At 51.3% G+C, this 17,566-nt stretch overlaps 5 protein-coding genes across 5 annotated transcripts; 1 reads left to right on the forward strand and 4 right to left on the reverse strand.

Moving 5' to 3' along the window:
* Positions 1-579: 579 nt before the first annotated feature.
* On the forward strand, positions 580-1,962 carry AYL99_10190 (dihydroorotase, homodimeric type; the record flags this gene model as incomplete). Its single annotated transcript, XM_018841696.1, has 7 exons — positions 580-636; positions 688-789; positions 839-917; positions 975-1,176; positions 1,239-1,300; positions 1,390-1,534; positions 1,596-1,962. The coding sequence occupies 7 exons, from the start codon at positions 580-582 to the stop codon at positions 1,960-1,962; spliced, it is 1,014 nt and encodes a 337-aa protein (XP_018689405.1).
* A 657-nt stretch (positions 1,963-2,619) lies between these two features.
* On the reverse strand, positions 2,620-4,215 carry AYL99_10191 (hypothetical protein; the record flags this gene model as incomplete). The annotated part of the gene is made up of 1 exon (XM_018841697.1): positions 2,620-4,215. The coding sequence occupies one exon, from the start codon at positions 4,213-4,215 to the stop codon at positions 2,620-2,622; it is 1,596 nt and encodes a 531-aa protein (XP_018689406.1).
* Positions 4,216-6,012: 1,797 nt separating this feature from the next.
* AYL99_10192 (hypothetical protein) lies at positions 6,013-6,780 on the reverse strand (the record flags this gene model as incomplete). The annotated part of the gene is made up of 1 exon (XM_018841698.1): positions 6,013-6,780. One exon carries the CDS (start codon positions 6,778-6,780, stop codon positions 6,013-6,015), a length of 768 nt encoding a protein of 255 aa, XP_018689407.1.
* A 5,230-nt stretch (positions 6,781-12,010) lies between these two features.
* Positions 12,011-13,291, reverse strand: AYL99_10193 (hypothetical protein; the record flags this gene model as incomplete). The annotated part of the gene is made up of 1 exon (XM_018841699.1): positions 12,011-13,291. One exon carries the CDS (start codon positions 13,289-13,291, stop codon positions 12,011-12,013), a length of 1,281 nt encoding a protein of 426 aa, XP_018689408.1.
* A 707-nt stretch (positions 13,292-13,998) lies between these two features.
* Positions 13,999-15,600, reverse strand: AYL99_10194 (hypothetical protein; the record flags this gene model as incomplete). Its single annotated transcript, XM_018841700.1, has 1 exon — positions 13,999-15,600. The coding sequence occupies one exon, from the start codon at positions 15,598-15,600 to the stop codon at positions 13,999-14,001; it is 1,602 nt and encodes a 533-aa protein (XP_018689409.1).
* Between the last annotated feature and the right edge of the window lie 1,966 nt (positions 15,601-17,566).

Raw genomic sequence — 17,566 nt, forward strand, 5'->3', positions numbered from 1 at the left:
TTGGGGAGACCGAGAGGAGTCACATCGATGCGAGCGCTCAAGGTGAGGGGTGGAAATGGCATTACACCGAAGGAGCGATGACCCCTTCGTTATACTTGGAGTATACTGCCATTCATGGTGGCTTGGTTTTACATCAGCCGTGTTCAGTCCTATTTTCGGGCCCTGCTCTTATTGGCTAGCATTGTTGCGGTCCCACCAGTCATTTGTGGCTTTACCAACAGGGTTTAGTGTAGAAAACTCAGGCCATCTCGCCGGACGTCTGCCCTCCCTTTGAGCTTCACCAGATTTCATCCTCTCGATCCAACATCGTGAGTGTCTTTAAGGAAACTTTGCTCGTGAAACGGGTTTTCAAGGTCCTCTGAGATAGGCGGTTGCCTGCCTTACCCATCTTCTCCCGCCCGAGCTTTTCCCCTGCCGAGTTCTTCTCAAAAATACCCAACAAAATGCGACTTAGAGACGTACAACGTCTAGAATTACCGCCATCGGCGGACATGCATGTCCATTTGCGGCAGGACAAAGTTAATCTCACCGGCCCTAGTACTGGATCGGACTAAAATAATTTCTTCCTGCCTACAGGTCATGGAATTAGTGGCTACCACAATTCTAAATGGAGGAGTCGATACGGTCTTTGTTATGGTATATAGATCTTCAATGTTTCATTCTAACATTAGCTAATCTATTTTACAGCCAAACCTACAACCGCCGATTACAAGTGTAGCTAAAGCTTTAGAATATCGGTCTCGTCTTCAATCCATCGAACCAAAAGTCCATTATCTCATGTCACTCTACGTGAGTAATCTATTTCTTACGAAGTTACCATGCCGTTTAACGACACCAGCTTCATCCCTCTGTGACCCCCGAAGTGATCGCTGAAGCCGCAGCCGCTGGTATCACCGGAGTCAAGCTGTATCCTCAAGGTAAGGCATCAATAACGAGGCTTCTTTCCTCCATACTCGAGTATTGATGTAATTTAGGCGTGACCACGAATTCCGAGTCAGGCGTGCCAGCCGATTTTCTGAAAGCCTATTCTCCTGTCTTCGCGGCCATGGAACAGCATGACCTGGTCCTTAATTTGCACGGAGAGTGGCCAGGCCGCCCTGCAAGCGACGACATTTCTCTCGAGGAAGCGTTCCTGCCGGAGCTTATGAAGCTCCACGAGAAATTTCCACGCCTTCGGTGCGTCCTCGAGGTCGGTTCTTCCCATGATCAACTGTGAATCCAACAATAACACTTCGCAGCATTGTTCTACCGCCGCAGCTCTGGATGCCGTACGAGCTTGTGGTCCATCAGTTACTGGTTCGTCCGTTTACAGTTAATCCTACTCCCCGTGACTCCCGATCCCACCGCTCTTTTACTATTCTTCTTTTTCTAAACACACCAATACTACAGGAACGATAACAGCACATCATCTTTACCTGACGGGTGAGGATAGCCAGACAGATCCTCTGGCTTTTTGTAAACCGATTCCCAAAAAGCCGTCGGATCGAGATGCCCTAATTAAAGCTGTGTGCAGCGGCGACCCTAAATTCTTCTTGTGAGTCTGTCCACATCCTTCTGATTATAGTCTTTCTTGATTAATCTTGCGTGACTTTCAGCGGTAGTGACAGCGCACCGCATCCGTTAACCTCCAAGGTCAAGACCACAAGTGGCCAAGCAGTCCCAGCAGGCGTATTCACACAGCCTTTCGCTACCCAGCTTGTGATTCTAGCGCTTGAAGAGGCCATTGAAAGGGGGGTCCTTGAAGAAGATGAGGTCACACAGGACCACCTCGAGCAGTTCCTAAGTCGATCTGGACGGCGCTTCTACAAACTGCCTAATCCTGATCCCGAACGAAAACCCAAGATCGTGTTGGAGAGAAAAGGCGAGACAATTCCCACGAGCATAAAGAGCGCCGATGGCACTGTGGAAATTGGCTTATCAAAATCCATGGCTCCTGTTTTCAGTTTAAGCTGGCTTACTTAGGATGGCGTCTGATTCCCACATATTCCGGATTACGACAGATAGATCAATATGTTAAATCAGTTATGCGGTCATCTCTTCTTCGGCCTGGAGAGCTGCGTTCTCCCGGATTTCTCTCTGTGGATCTTTCTTTCGTGATCGCGCTTCTTTAACTCGTCCAACCTATGGTCATCATTGGTGTCCAAGATCTCTTCAGCTTGAGCTATTACATCCTTCTTTCTTTGGTGGAAGACTTTGACCCTTGACTCGTGGGAGTTGATCCATTGTTACGAGTCCTTTTTGGCCATTTGCTGAAATTCCTCCCGGACATAAGGAATTTTTGACACTCTTGCCCGATGATAGTCTGCGCTTCTTCATTTTGTTTATGGAGCCGCTTTCCGCAGAGTCCCATGTCTTTTGGGCGAGAACCAGTACTCTCTCGACGACGCCTTTTCGCGCAATAGCCAGCCCATGAAGCATGAATGAATGATCAACATTTAGGGCTAACAGGGTGGGGTGACTATGGAAATCATTTCGTGTCTATGGTGGGTGTACCTCTGATTCAAACATAATACTACCGGTCTTACGACATGCAGGGTCGTTCTGTTCACTGTGAATCCTTGCTCTTTTTAACCCCAATTCACCCATACCGACACAGCATTTTGTGTTCTCTGTTTAAACTCATTTGGCAAATACGAACGAGGGATACTTTGCCTCAGTCTCCTCGGTCAATTTGGCGATATAATTCTGCAGGCCGGCGAGGAAAAAGGCGCTGTATTTCTTCTTGCCGTCCACGTTGTCGTTCTGGATCCACGACTTGACCTTATCGAAGACGGTCGCTTTGGAGATCTGCTGCACTGTCTGAGCCCACTCTGCCTGGGCTCGGGCGTCCGCCTCCACCGTCTTGTCCCCCCTTTTGCGGGCCTCCTGGATGAGCTTGATGATGAAGTCGCCCTGCAGCTCGATCGACGGGAGCATATTCGCGAAGGGACCCCCGGGCCCCGTGACCGTGAAAAAGTTGGGGAATTCCGACACGCTGACACCGTACAGCGCGTTCGCTCCTTCTTTCCACGCGTCGGTCAATTTGAGTCCGTTGCGGCCCGTGATGTCGATGTTGTGATAGGCGCCGTCGACGCCGTCAAAACCCGTCGCGTATACGATGATGTCAAATTCGAAAGCTTTGCCGTCTCGCAGTTCTAATCCAGTTGGGGTGATTTTGGCCACGGGGTTGTTGGAGATGTCGACGAGAGAGACATTAGGTTCGTTGAACGCTTCGTAGTACCCATGCGTGCAGAGTGGGCGGCCGCCGTAGTGCCCTGTAGGCTGGAGCAGTTTTGCCGTCTCGGGATCTTTGACAATCTCTGCGATCTTTTCTCGCACGAACGCGGCGGCTGTCTCGTTCGCATCCACGTTGGTTCCGAGGTCGTTGAAGGTCTCGAAGAAGAAGCGGAAGCCGCCCCCTTTGTTCCAGATGCGCTCATACACTTCCCTGCGCTCCTCCTCCGACACCTCCAGCGCCGATTTCTTGCTCTCGGTGAAGCCCATGGCAAAAAGCGAATGGAACACCGTGTCCCAGATCTTGTCGTAGTTCTCGTAGATCTCCTTCTTCTCCTCCTCGGTCACCGGTCGATCATTCACGGGGACAATGTACTGGGCTCGTTGCTGGAAAACGGTAATCTGCTTCACGAGGTGGTGGATAGACCCGGTGATCTGGCTTCCTGACGGGCCGGTGCCGATTACGGCGACCCGCTTTCCCGTCACGTCGAGGCCCTTGGGCCACCTGGCAGAGTGGAAGGAGAGGCCCTTGAAAGAGTCCCGCCCCGGAAATGCTGGGGTGTAGGGGTTCGTGAGGATGCCTAGCGCGGTGAGGAAATAGGTCGCAGAAAACTGCAACCCTTTGTCCGTGGCGACGAGCCAGCGGTTCTTCGCGGCGTCGTAGTGCGCCGAGACGACCTCGTTCTCGAAGACATAGTTCTTCAAGACGTCGGACTTCTTGGCCGTGTCGACGATCTGCTCCTGGAGATCTTCAGCCTTCAGGTACCGCGTATGCCATTTTGGCGGATCGCGGTCGTCGGAGAAGCGGTACACCCAGCTCTCGGTGTCGGTCTGCGAGCCCGGATATTGGTTCCAGTACCAGGTCCCACCGAGGGCGCTGCCTTTCTCCACGGCGACGACGTTCTGAAGGTGAAGGCGGTCCTTGAGAAGGCTGACGAGGCGTATCCCGCCGAATCCTCCGCCGACCACGACCGCGTCCACTTCCTTTGGGCTGGTTGACATTTTGTTTTCTGGTCAGAAGGATCAGATAAGATGCGTGATCTCTTGGATGACCGTAAATCCGGTGAGATTTCCTAGAGGGCGATCAAGTAAGCCGCCACTACTATAGGAACGAAGGCGGCCAGAGTTCAGCCCAGCTGACTAGTGTACTATCTCACCCTTTTTTCGAGAGGCAGTTCTGCGGGATGGAATGGCCGTTCACGATGGTCGAGACTCACTACAACTCGAACACGGAGTCGTAGTTACAGGAGGTAAGCATGAGAAGATATACTCAACGCATCCAGTATCCAGAGGGCAACTTCCAAGCGTGTTTGCGCCATTTCATCCATCGATCCTCACTCATAACACTTCAGCTCGAGCTTGCGTTCGCCGCTAAAATTGCGCAATCAGCAGAAGCAAGCCGGACAAGAGACCAGCCCTCGAATCGATAAGGCTTCCAATGTCTGTGAATGGAGGAAGAGGAAGAAGAGGTAGGCCGAGGGACGACCGCAGTTCGTATTCCCATCACGTCTTTCGCGAGCCGGATTTGCATTAAAGCTTGGGCGAGAAAAGCGGGGTTGCCTGACACACTAGTTGTTTTATGGATTAGTCCCTCCACACTGTGGACGAGCATGTGGAGTGTCTTGCTCTCCACCCGCTTCTGCATCGGGGATAGTGCAGGGAGGTGTTCAGCCTTGCTAGAAATCCCTCTCACTTCCGTCCTCTACTGTCTCCTCGCCTACTCCTGTCAGTTGCAACTCCTGCAGCCGCTAGCGGAAACATGCACAGTCACCAAGCGGCGGGGCAGAGGCACACTTCTCAATGGGTAACCCATTAGAATCATCTGAGGGAATCGAAACTGGGTCGGCAGAATCAGAGAATGAAGAACTTTCTCCTCCGCTCATTGCTTCGTCCGGTTCTACCAACCCAGGGCAAATATCAATACGAGAGTGCAGGGTGTGACGATGACCCCCGATCCTGACATGCGAAGAGGAGATGAGACAGACGAGATACTAGCGGCAGCTGCTTTGAAACAGATGCAGCATCCGACGACCATTTTGGATACCTCACAGAACAGCTTCGCGAGTCCTTCTACGGAGAGTGCCAGCGCATGGCCAGCAGTGGGAAATTTTCCGCAAAAGGATCGGGTCACTCCTGGGTCAAAAGAGGTAGAGAATGGTAAGAGTTCCCTTGAAAACGAGGTGCTCGAGATGCAGTGAGAACGGGTGTGCTGATCTGAGCAGGTGTAAAATACTGGTACTGGAGAGACGTGCTGAAACAGTCCCGTGGCATCCAATGAAGTTGGAAAGAGCAGTTCTTATACCCAATGGTCCCCTTTATCCTACGTTCAGGTAAGTACATTGCTCTGGCTTACCTCCGACTCGATGGAGTCAAACGACTCAATCAACACCCCTTTCTCGAGACACTCCACTTCCTAGCAGGAAATCGTGTACCCTGTTGGTTTCTCCTAATTCAGCAGGGCTCTTGTGGAGAATCTCAAGAGCGTCGTGCATGTTCGCGGGATGCATGCACTTCTGTCTGGATCTTTAATAATTGTTCATGCCTCGAAACCATTTCATAACATCATCTTGTTTAAATGTCAACAATGGCAGATAATCGCAACTCCATCACATCGTCAACTTATTCCAGCGAAAGCACATCAGCCGCGACTACTACGACACAAACCGTCACCAGCACCGGAACCAAGGTTGACACTGCAAACATGATCAAATCATCTGAGGAAAGCAGGAACAGGAGGAAAGTGAATGCAGCCCGGCGCGCTAAGGAAGAGGAAGAATCCAAGAAACCGTGAAGGGAAGTTCAGGCCGGTCTGATCGCTGCTGGACCGCTGATGGATCGTAGCTGACAGAGATAGTTGTTCCAGTCACGCCTTTTCTGCTCGGTAAATTTCCAAGTGTCGGCACTCCAGTATTTGGCCATGACGTCTTGAAATGCGATTGCTCCCTTTCCTTCGGAATGGGCAGGGGCAAATTGAGGTTGTATGCAGTCGACAAAAAGATTGTACGCGATCCGTGGGATTTTTAATGCAGCGAGATACCAGTGCCTTCTTATCGAGAGAGACTCTCTCATTGCTTGGGCATAGTCGCGAGGGTGGACTGGAAACGATTCTCTTTCTTCTTCGAAGATTTGAAGGAATTCTTCACACGCAATTTCGAACTTTTCTTCTTTCGCTCCTGTGCCTTCTCCGTAGAGATCATCGAATTCGTCTCCATTCAGCCAGAAGGGTGGATGTTGCATATCCCTTGGTAAAGCACAGCTCCACTCAAGGTCCATAACGCCTGTAATTCGATACTGGCTATCCACTATGAAATTGCTCTCATGAAAGTCCGTCAATGTAAACATGAACGGTCCGTGCCGCGATCTCCTGTCGATAAACTTTGGAAGCAGTGCCCGTAGTGCGACAATGGTTGCCATTTGACCCTCTAAATCATATTCACTGATAGCTGCATTTGGTTGATGTATCAATCTCTGGTCATGGCAGTGTAGAAGATCAAGTAGGTATGCGTCGGTGGTTGAGTAGCAGCAGTCCCGGGGGATTTCCGTTGGGATGCCCGCGTTCTCAAGCATAGCCAGTCCTTTTGTCAATGGTCGATTGGTAAGGCTTACTTCTCCAGAGTCGTGGACGGTGAAGGAGCCAATTTTCGGTAGTGGGTGCGATAAGTCGAGAAGAAGCCTTCGCAAACTGCGAAAAAATGTTTGCCGATGATCTCGAGGGGGAAACCCTACCGTAGAGAGCATTTGACCTCGCTCCTTCTCAAAAAACTCCTCCACTAAATACCCGCTCTTTAGTGAAACACGGCTTTGACGGGGAACGAAGGGACAGAAATATGACTGGCCAAAAATCCAAGCCCAGCACTGTCTGAGATATATAAAGGCTCGCTGATACCAGGGCGCATACTTTAGAGGAGAAAACTATGAAATTGTGAGTAAACCAATAGCTGCCTAAACCAGTTTCAGACTCACGTGCAAGCCACTTGGAAGTCCAAATCCCCATAAATATGGAATGGGAACGCGAGGGGAATTCCAAGATAGCCAAGCGAATGAGGCTGCCTCGCAACGGATCTTCTCCTCCATAAGCATGTTCGTGTGCAGACCGCCCAGCCGGTGAGGAAGCGGACACCTAATCAGTACCCGTCGTGCACGCCAGTTGTTGACAGAAACAGGCACACAGACATTGAAGGTTCCGAACAGCCACTGAGATCTTTCTGCAACTCTGCACGATTGATGCACTCCGAGGTTCAAATGTTGAGCGACGATTGTTTCGATAGTGGCGGTTTCAGCTTCAAGGTAGCGGAAAAATTCTTCTTGTAACCGCTTCCAATGAAGGTGTATAAGCATGTTATGATCTTCTTTCTCAAGCTCCAGTATTGGCTTCACCCATCCTGTTGGTTGGTCCAGCTGCGGTAGCATGTCGTTTGAAACTTTGACAGAGGGAAATCTTGGCTGAGTTCCGTGTACACAGTGGAGATAATTGCAATGTAATCAGAGACATTCAACGGTTCATCAGCGCTGAAGTATTGTTGCACTCGTTCAAAGGTTGTCGTTGTTAACGCGTCGGTCGCAAGTTGTAGATTTGGGGTGTGTCATTTAGGAAGGTATGACGGAAAGACTAGGCGACTTTCGTAGATAGGGGTCGAGCGGGTCCACGAATCGGATATCGCAAAGAACCCTTTAGCGGTTGGCCGCTAATGAAGCACCTATGTATGTAGTACGGTCGGGCTTAGTGAACTACGATAAAGAGAGACTCTTGAACCCACTAACTTTCCTCCACCAATTCCGCCGAAGTTACACTACCCCGGCGAGCGCATAAGACAGTCACAGTGACGAGCCACGACAAGGTTATATTGAAATGCATTCCTCTGGCGGTAGCAAGTTAACCGCAGCCTTTGAGAGAACACAAAGATTTCCTCCAGCTCAGGTGGCTGGAACTGCGAAGCTGACGAGTGACATGCCGTCCTCAGTACCTGGGGCATTACATGCAAATCCGATATTTCCTCGCTCGGGGCAGGCTGGAGATAACAGTCTTCACAGGCCATTGTTGATCACAAATCTGAGCCAAGCTTCAGGAACTACTTCCAGAGAACACAGACCTGGAAAATTAACGAGTGGAGAGAGCTCCAATCTCAACCGAAGAGTGAGAATATTAGACTGTTTAAGATTGAAGGCAAATGGGAGGAGCTTCCCATCAAGGGTCTACGGAAAGCAGAAAGAAATGGGAAACAGGCACTGGCTTCAAGCGAACACTTTATTTATACATTTATCTGAATGAGATAGAAGCAACGATATTACTGGTTGTTAGTTCAATTCAGCTCTGTCGAGAGTGTTTCCTTGCGTCCCAAACCACCACAGAAGAAGACCATTTCTAGGTAATTCGATCCAAACCCCTTCATTCATATTCCACCCTTTCAATCTGAAATGCATTTGTGATTTCCCATCTACGACGGTCTCTCGGAATTCGCAATTCTCCACGGCAAGATCCTCTGAAAGATGCATATCAGGCCGAACTTGTCCAAGAGCTTCCTCGCGGCCGTCGTCGTATCGGAGGATAACGCCAATATATGGGCTAAGCTCGACCGAATCGTCCTGGCATACTCTCAGAGAAACAACGTGTTCCAATGGCGTGGTGCTCAGATACCAATCTCGGTTACGAGCCCCGAACGGAGGGCAGTGAACGAACATCGGTTTAGGGATGCTTTCGTGAGTTGAGATAGAATGGTTCGTTTTCAATAGGACGCCGAATTCTGTAAAAGTTGTTTCCGAATTGTTGATGAATGAGTGATAAATTCCTCGGACTGGAGTTCCATCAGTTGATAGAATGCTATCGTAAAGAAAATATGGTTCGTCTCCTGGCTCAAGGTGCGGTCCAAAAACGACGCTTCTCCCAAAATTCGTACTCATCTTAACCCCAGGAGTTAGCCCCTGTAAGTAACATCGTAGTTGCCATCAGCACTTGCCTCTACAACTACACCTGTTCCAAGTCCGTCTCGTCTTCGGATGTACACTCTTTCAATCGCTTCACCCTGATGAAGAGAAAAGTAGATAAATACAAAGGTATTTTGACTAAAGAGCGCCTCAAGTCGTGCCACGAAGCTTCGGAATGATTTTCCATTGCCGTCCATGAATATACCGACCGTGGAGTCACCACGCGCACATCCGATGATAGTGTTTGATCCCGTAAGTGGTACAAACTGAAATGTCGGTGATTCACTGCGAGTCGGTTTGTTCGATATGTTGATGAAATCGCTCCGTACAGGATGAACAGGAGTGTTCCACCACTCGACGATATTTGGCTTTTCTCTCCATCCAACCTCCAGCGATCGGAGAAACAATCCCTGTTTTCCTTAGCTAAGTAATGTAGAGTCAGAGGCAAACCAACATTTGTGTGGCCAATAAGTTTCGCATCAGGAGATAGATCATGGATGTCGACTTGCCCATAAAAGTATAATCCTTCGTCTTTTATCTCTGGCAATTCTTTTACGTCGACTACCATACCGCGTACCCCCAAAATAATCTCTCCAGAAATAGATATGCTCACTGTCTGAACAATCAAATTTCCCATCCAACAATCGGGTATTCGCAATCAGAGAGATGTACACACCACCCCAGAATTCAATGGTTGCAAGGTAAAGAGATTTCTTTGGTGAAAAGTAGAAGATGGTGTCACTTGGCGCACTTCGAAGACGGACCTGGTCGACGAGTTGGCGTGTTTGTGCAAGTGTCACTGCCTCTGGCCATGGATGGAGGAATTCTGCGACAAGTATCTGTAGGTCGGAATTAAACTCTGGAATATTGTATCCAAGCTCTCTTAGTGATTGCCGTAAAAGGTTAACACTTCTTTGTTGGGGGAAAGGTTCGGATTCGAGCATTAAGCAGAGAGTCAAACGAGAGATATCATTGATTGTGATATCCGTACACCATTGTCGGACTGTGCGGTAGCATCGGATGTGGCAATTGATCCTTACTCGTGGGGTCCTGCGACATCGAGGGCAGGGCCATATCACGTTGATTTCGTTCACTTTGGATTCGTCAGATGAGAGCGTGTCCAGTTCGGGACGACTTACGCGAGTAATCCCCAAATGCAGCCGTATAGCACAGGACACATTTCCTGCGATGCTTTGGGACCGACAGTACGGACAGAAGCACCTTGTGTCGGTCATATGTTAAGGCTGCGGTGTCGCGCCTCGCAATGTGATGGGGAATTTACGAAGGCACGGAAGGGTAATTCACGCTATTAGGTCGAAGGCCTTCCGCCGAGGACTAGCGGGGACAGTCATTACAATGCTTGGCGACTCTTGTCAGTCACGGATGGTTGATGGCTACATGGGCAATGACGATCCTGAACCCACCGTGACCTTAATACGATGCTCCTTCATCTAGACCTATTACCTTCGAGGGGGAAGATGCTGTTTCGATTCAATACCAATTATACGCGCTGCGAGATCCATTCAACGGATATTTATCCATTCAACGGATATTTTTGCATTTGGTTGTGCAATCTACGAAGTTATAGCTGGAAGACCTCCATACTGTGAGCTCGAGGCATCAAGTGATCGATAACAACAGATTGAACGGCTATACGCAGACAATCGATTTTCCGATGTCGCATCCCTGCTTCTTGCACGGTTAATTCATGGCTGCTGGCATGGTGATTTCAACCCTATGAGTGAGGTCCTTCGAGAACTGGAACATTTCGCCCACATCCCATCCTCATGACATGGAACGGAATATTAACCGGCAATGCGCATGGGCTTCCACTGGGAGCCTGATCACTTTCCCGGAATATCTCCATTCGAGGGGGAGTTGCGTCGACGCATCCTGGACCACAATCCTACAGCTGGGTCTCGTTCTCTCCTTGGAGATGGGCGGTCCTCGAAGTGCCACCGATACCCACATCGATACCAAATCGCCCCGTAATCTGCACGACTGTGATTTCAACGAGGACACGACCGAGATGCCGCCGCCCAGGCCAGAGACAGAATGGACGCCGGTACTCCCTCTAATTGTAAGAGGGCCGACTGATATCGGCTCTCGGCGTGATTTGCAACATCAACACCGACACCAATTCCCCTTCTTAGGACGAGGTCGTCAAGGTTGACGCCTTCTGCAAGACGTGCACAGTCGTGCTATTCTACCTGTGCTGCGCTGGGGAACCATGTCACACCCCATCACGCGTAGTTCCATCATTGTGGTACAGCAAGTAAGTGTCGAAACGACTTACCACAAATCACGCACCCTCCTGTACCGGAGAGCTTTGATCAGCTACCCGGGTTCGGCAGCCTCAAGAGCTAGGACAGGGGGCCGGTGCGGGTCTGTTTAGATTCCGTGCTCAAGAATCTGTCCTTTCAACAGATGCTCCACGTAGAGTCTCAGCCATCCGGTCGTCTGTGTCAGCTGAGATGAAAGGTCTCATGTGCTTTTTGACCATGATGTTCTCCTCGCCATGAGCGTGCTCCGTCTATACCTTCAGGACCTCGATAATTTGAAGTTGCCTGGGACTGATGCTGCAGGGCAGACAACAAGAACAAGAACAAGACCAACGTGGTCTCCTCGGGCTGGAAACTCAACAAAAAGACGTCACAGATTTTCCTTCTGGCTTCTACTCTCCTTTCTTTTTTTTTTGATAACGTCCTGGACACTTTGGGGAACATGAAACACCAAGGACAACTTTGCTGGAGCATGGACTCAATGGACATTTCTGGATGAAGTTTACTAGAGCCTTTCCTTGAGAGTCTCGCGAGGGTAAATGTCTTGCTTGTATACTGAGACTGAAAAACAACACAAATAGTGATTTTTTTTCTTATTTCCTCCCGTCGGCCCAGCCCGGCCAGATCTCCTCGGCCAGCCTCTTGACCAGCTCGAGCTTCTCCCACATGCGCTCCCTGGTCATGCCGATGCCGCCCTCGGAATGATCACTCGCGAAGCCGCACTGCGGCGACACGGCCAGATTGTCTCGCAGCGCATCCTCCCGCGCCCGCCCGTTCCCCTGCCCCTTGGCCACGACGTCCGCGGCCTGGTAGACGCGCCGCTTCAGCTCGTCCAGATCCTCCATCTCGGATGACTTGGTCGTCACCACACCCAGCACCACCGCCTTGTCCGCGGGCAGGTACTGGAGCGGCGTGAAGTCGCCGGCCCGCGGGCTGTCGAACTCGAGATAGAACAAGCGGTAGCCGGTCTCGGTGAACAGCGTCCGCGCGATCCGCTCGTAGCTGCCGCTTGCCAGGCCCACGCCGTTGGGGAAGTTGCCACGGCAGATGTGGATGCCGACGTGTAGGTCCGCGGGCAGGTCTGCGATGGCGTCGTTGTGGGACTGCACGTACAGCGCGAGCAGTCGCTCGAGGTCGACACCTTCTCTCTGGCACGTCTGGATCCACTCCTCGTCGCAGAAGAACGACAGGTTCGGGTCGTCCACCTGCACCACCCGCAGGCCGTGATCGTACAGCGTCAAAATCTCCTTGCGTACCGCGGCGCTCAGGTCGCGCAACAGCGCCTCGTCGGTCTCGTAAAGCCGCCGGTCAAAGGGCTCCTTGAGCTGGATGTGCCACCACCCCGGCGGGGGCACCGTCATCTTCGCATCCCGCCACTTCTCCTCGGGCAGGAGGCTGCGCAAGTAGAGCCAGTCATCCAGGTACGCCGACTTCTCGAGCGTGACCTTGTTGGAGGTCGGAAACCCCGCGTCGCGACCGGGCAGCCCCCACTTGATCAAAGGCCGGTTCGTGGGGAAGTCGACCTTGAACTCGGACATGGGCGTGTACCGCATCGTGAAGCCCGAGAGGGACTCGAAGAAGTTGCCGTAGAAGATGCCCCGCTCGTATTCGCCCGTGGTGATGGGCAGGATCTGGCGCGAGAGTTGCTCGCCGACGACGTCCTTGATGGCCTTTGCTTGCTCGGTTCGTAGGACCTCCGTTGGATCGGCCCCGTCGGTCGAAGGGCCCGTGGTGGCATCATCTTCTCCCTCCTCCTGAGTGGCAGGGCCGTTTCTGAGCCGCGCACCCTGAAGATTCAGGTTCTTTCTCGCTTCGACAAGGCTTTTTGGGCGCAGTAGCGAGCCGACTTGATCAGCTCTGAACGGTGGTGCCATGGTGGACTTCGTGGATGTTGACACTTAGGAATGCGCACGATCGAGCTGGCTGGATACAGAGTCAAGTCTCCTCTAATCTTTCGTGAAGTTAAGGCTTCTTCACCACATAATGGCGCGGGGCGGCAATCTCAATCGCTTTGGTATGGGGGGCTACATGAGGGGAACGTGTGTGCCGTGCCAGCAGCACATCATGTGGGGCCGGCATACCCAGGTATTGATATACTTGACAATATCACCTCGGGACGTGGCTCTTTTGGGAGCAGGGAACCGCAAAGGGTTCTGTTGGAGAGATTCAAGCGGCATTGACCGAGTGAGGAATTCGGATGTCAGGGCAAGAAGAAAGCTGAATACGCTCAGACGAGGACAAGACTTGTGTGCAATGAAACTGTTTGCTTCATGATCGAGCCCGCCATCCCATGCGAAAGAACTGTTATGTCTCAATGTGCCGGAGAGGGATGTCAATATGTACACCTTTTGACGCCATGCATCATCCAGAGAGGATTTGACCCTCTGAGCTTTCCGTCCAAGCAAACTTCTAAACGCAAATATTCACTTTTGTTACAACGGACGTGACCTGAAGACATACATGTATTATAGAGTGGAAACCGTTCGTGACAGTCGTGTAGCATCAAGCAATGTTCCCAGCCATTCCCTATTGCTCACTTAGTCGAGAGGTCGCCAGAGGGCAAGAAACAAGCCGAGGCAGTTCAAGCTGAGAAGATCAGGCGAAGTGAACTTACCAGGAATATGGCCTGCACAGCAAGCTGTAGACTCCACAATCCGACTTTCTTGAATCGTCTCAAGCGTGCCTGCTCATCTGTGACATCTCGTGCAAAGGCGTCGTACACTTCCGCCGACAGATCGTCCATCAATCCGGAATCGAATACGGTCCAGCTTCCATCAAAATCAGACAGACGCTTGACAACCCGACAATTGATCGGAATGAATGTCCTCCGGGAATTGATATAGGCGACGATGGGACGGATGAGTGCATTGTTGATATATGATAGATCGCGGGTGAAAATGGGGACGACGGCGCGGACGTCGTTCAAATGAATTCGGAGGTCCATGACGATAAAGCGCTTGTCCTCTTCTCTCACCGGTTGGGAGTTTGGAGTTGTCAGCACGACTCCGCCGGACGCAATAGGTTCATCCTCAGGAGAAACTTCGCCGTAACGCTGCTGCTCCAGATGTTTCTTCGACGTCAGAGTGGCTTCCATCCGTTCATAGAAATCAGTCACGACTTTGATGACAGATTCCTCGCTGTCGTTAGGAATCATAATGTCCGCCACAATATCAACATTGCCCTCGTGGATCCAAGATAAGGGGCCAGCCACCCCCCGATTGATATGGTCGATATTTATGCCATCGATGCGGATGCGTGATTGTTTCTTCCACGGTTCATTGGATGGATCTTGGGGATCGTTCAGTGTTGTGCCGGTGTACGAATGTGTCTGCCGCGGATGGATGGTGAAGAGAGATTTGTCGAATTCGCCGGTGATGCTGTTGGCACAGAGGAAGTCGTAGAACAACCACTGCTTCCTCAGCCGCGGCAAGTCAGCATTATAAATACTGACCGGGAATGGCCGAAAACCCTCCGGCTGGAGGATTGTCAGTAAAAGATCCTCAATTTTGAAGGATTCGATCTCGAAATCCCCCGGGGTGTGCTCGTGTCGCAGCGACTTTGGGTCAATTTCTTCACCGGTGGCAAAAACGTGGGTGCGGTCGACGACTCCTCTGACATGTTTCACTTCCACATTTTGCAGTAGGCCTTTGGAATTCCACCATTTGCTGAACGATAGTGTGACATTAACTTCCCCAATTGTGATGTCGAACTGTGTATAGTTCTGTTCTTCTGGAGGCACGGGATCCTCCGCCGAGGATGCCTGAGCGGCTGCTTCAGGAGATCCTTTGGTGACGCGCGAATGCGCCCGGCCGGGCCTCCTGGAGACGAAGACGTTCTTGAATGTGATGACCCCATCACCCCATTTAGGAACAATCGCGGATTCGAAAACGACCTGTAGACCAGATGATTTCGTCAAGTAGTTCCCGATCCAACCAGCAAGAGTTTCTTGTGCAAAGACGGTATTGATGGCTAGGATGGCCAGAGAAACGAAGGTCGTAGTACCGACAACAATCCAGATGACATGGCCCAACGCGATCCACGAGATGAATCCGACAATCTCATCTAGATTGAAAGGTCTCGTGCTCTTGATTGTGAACCATTTAAAATGCACCTTGAGGCGAGACCAGAAACCCGTGGCCGCAGCCAGAAGTTCTTCCTTTGTGGGACGGTGGAACTGCGGCATGTGCAATCTATCGTAGAAACGACTTTGGTAGGAGTGTTGCTGTCCTGAGCCAGAGTGCGAGGAGTCTGATTTTGAGGCATTTTCTACTGTTTCCTGTTTTGTGTGTCCTTCTCTTTCTCTTTCTCTCTCGGCCTTTTGTCCTGCGAACCGGGTAGTGTGAAATTCTCGCCACCGGATCAAGGGCGATTCTCTATGCCAGGTGCCTCTGACGTCCTTGGGTCCCTTCCGGAGTCCTAAAATAACGAGTTCTGATATCTGTCTCTCTTTTCTAGCAAAGCATTCTTTCCAAGGTGGACTGGGTCTCGACGTTGATTGTGCACCCTGCCCGCCGGGAGAGTAGACCCAAAACGACCGAGGCGTGGTACGAAGCTTGTCGGGCTCGCATAACCGGCTTGCGGTGGGTTTGGGGCCCGTTAGGTTTGATATCCGTCTGGGTACATGGTATCTGAAGCTCCGGTCGGCGGAAGCTGGTAGCCTGTCAACGACTTTTGTCGTCCGTGGTGGCGCGCAAGCAGCAACCCTCGAGATATTGCGCATGCCCTGGACAAAGGCCTCTATCATGATTGAAAGACCATGACGGCCGCTGGATGGATGCAGTCCTGGTTGGACAGAAGTGGTCGTGCGTGGGAGATGGCGTGGTTGAAGGTGAGTGCAGAGACAAAATGACAAAATGCATGTGCAGCGGAGACCCACAATGACTTCTTCGGATGCGGAGAAAGTTGCACTTCAGCATCACCAGCAGCCATGAGCCATGACACATGCCTACGCCCTATCAATTAATACTGTGAGCCCAGGCTTCTAGTCATTCTCGTCAAGTGTACAGTCCTATAGGACTCCCCCTCCCCGCAACTGAACTCCTCCTACGCATCGTCATGGTTAACCTCCCCGTCACTAGACTCCCGTCGCCCGAGGTAGAAACCGGCCACCAAAAGCGGCCCTGATTTACACTGTGGAAATCCTAACAGGGTACAAGGACTGAGAAGGAAGAGAAGAAACACCACTACGAGGAGAAAGAAGCCAGGCAAATGTGACATTTTGACAGACACGCAGCTAACAATTTCTCGTTCAAGGTCAACGCATCCTATGGTGTTTTTCACTGATAAGCCCCTGACATCCCCCTCTCATTCTAATTGTCTCGGGAATGAGGGTAATTTGACAATGCTGCCGCTGCGATCCATGGTAAGGCTGACCCTGCAAAATCGGCGTCGAGCTTTTATGCCTGCGACCTGATAAGCGATCAAACAGCGAGACCGCTGGAAAGCAGTGAACCAATCAGCAGCTAAGCGACGCAAACTAGTCCTCTCTCTGGATACCGTACCGAGTACTTATCGACAACTCGCGTGCTTCCATGCTTCACACGGGAGAGAAAATGCTGCGGCTTTCGGCACGCTTCGCAAAGTTCTGGACTCAAACGAAGACAGCCGGGGCGCTCAGCCTCGACCAAGAAAATGGATATTGAGTTTGCATCGTCTGATTTTCTGTTCTCCAGACGGGGCTAAGCTGCCTACAAGTGCCAATTAGCAACAAGCCAAGAACAGAACGCCGGAACGGCTCCAGCACAAGCATCAAGCCGAGGGTCGTAGGCCAATTACGACCGATGTCCATCTATCTTCAAGACTTCGCTCTTCTGTCCAAGCGAACAAAAACGGGCATACTAGGGGCCAAAAGAATGCATCAACATCATGTGGCGCAAGCCTCGCCCAATACACTGTCACCATGTCCCTGCGACGGTTGCCCTGTTCGCACCTCACTGCCTTTCAGCCGCAGTAGCCGGTGCAAGCGACTGGGAATAAAGCTTTGCAGCCTTCCAGTATGAGGGCCGTTCGGCTGTCAGTTTGCTCTCCCTCAGGAAGCCCTTTCTCACCAAAACTTCCGCGTTGACCTAGTATACGATGCTCTGGATAACGTTTACGGCTTTACTAGCCGTCGGCAGCGTCCAAGGCGGGCTGTTGCGACCTACGATCTC

This window comes from Fonsecaea erecta (genome assembly GCF_001651985.1).
Source record: "Fonsecaea erecta strain CBS 125763 chromosome Unknown Scaff10, whole genome shotgun sequence".
Taxonomy (NCBI): Eukaryota; Fungi; Ascomycota; class Eurotiomycetes; order Chaetothyriales; family Herpotrichiellaceae; genus Fonsecaea; species Fonsecaea erecta.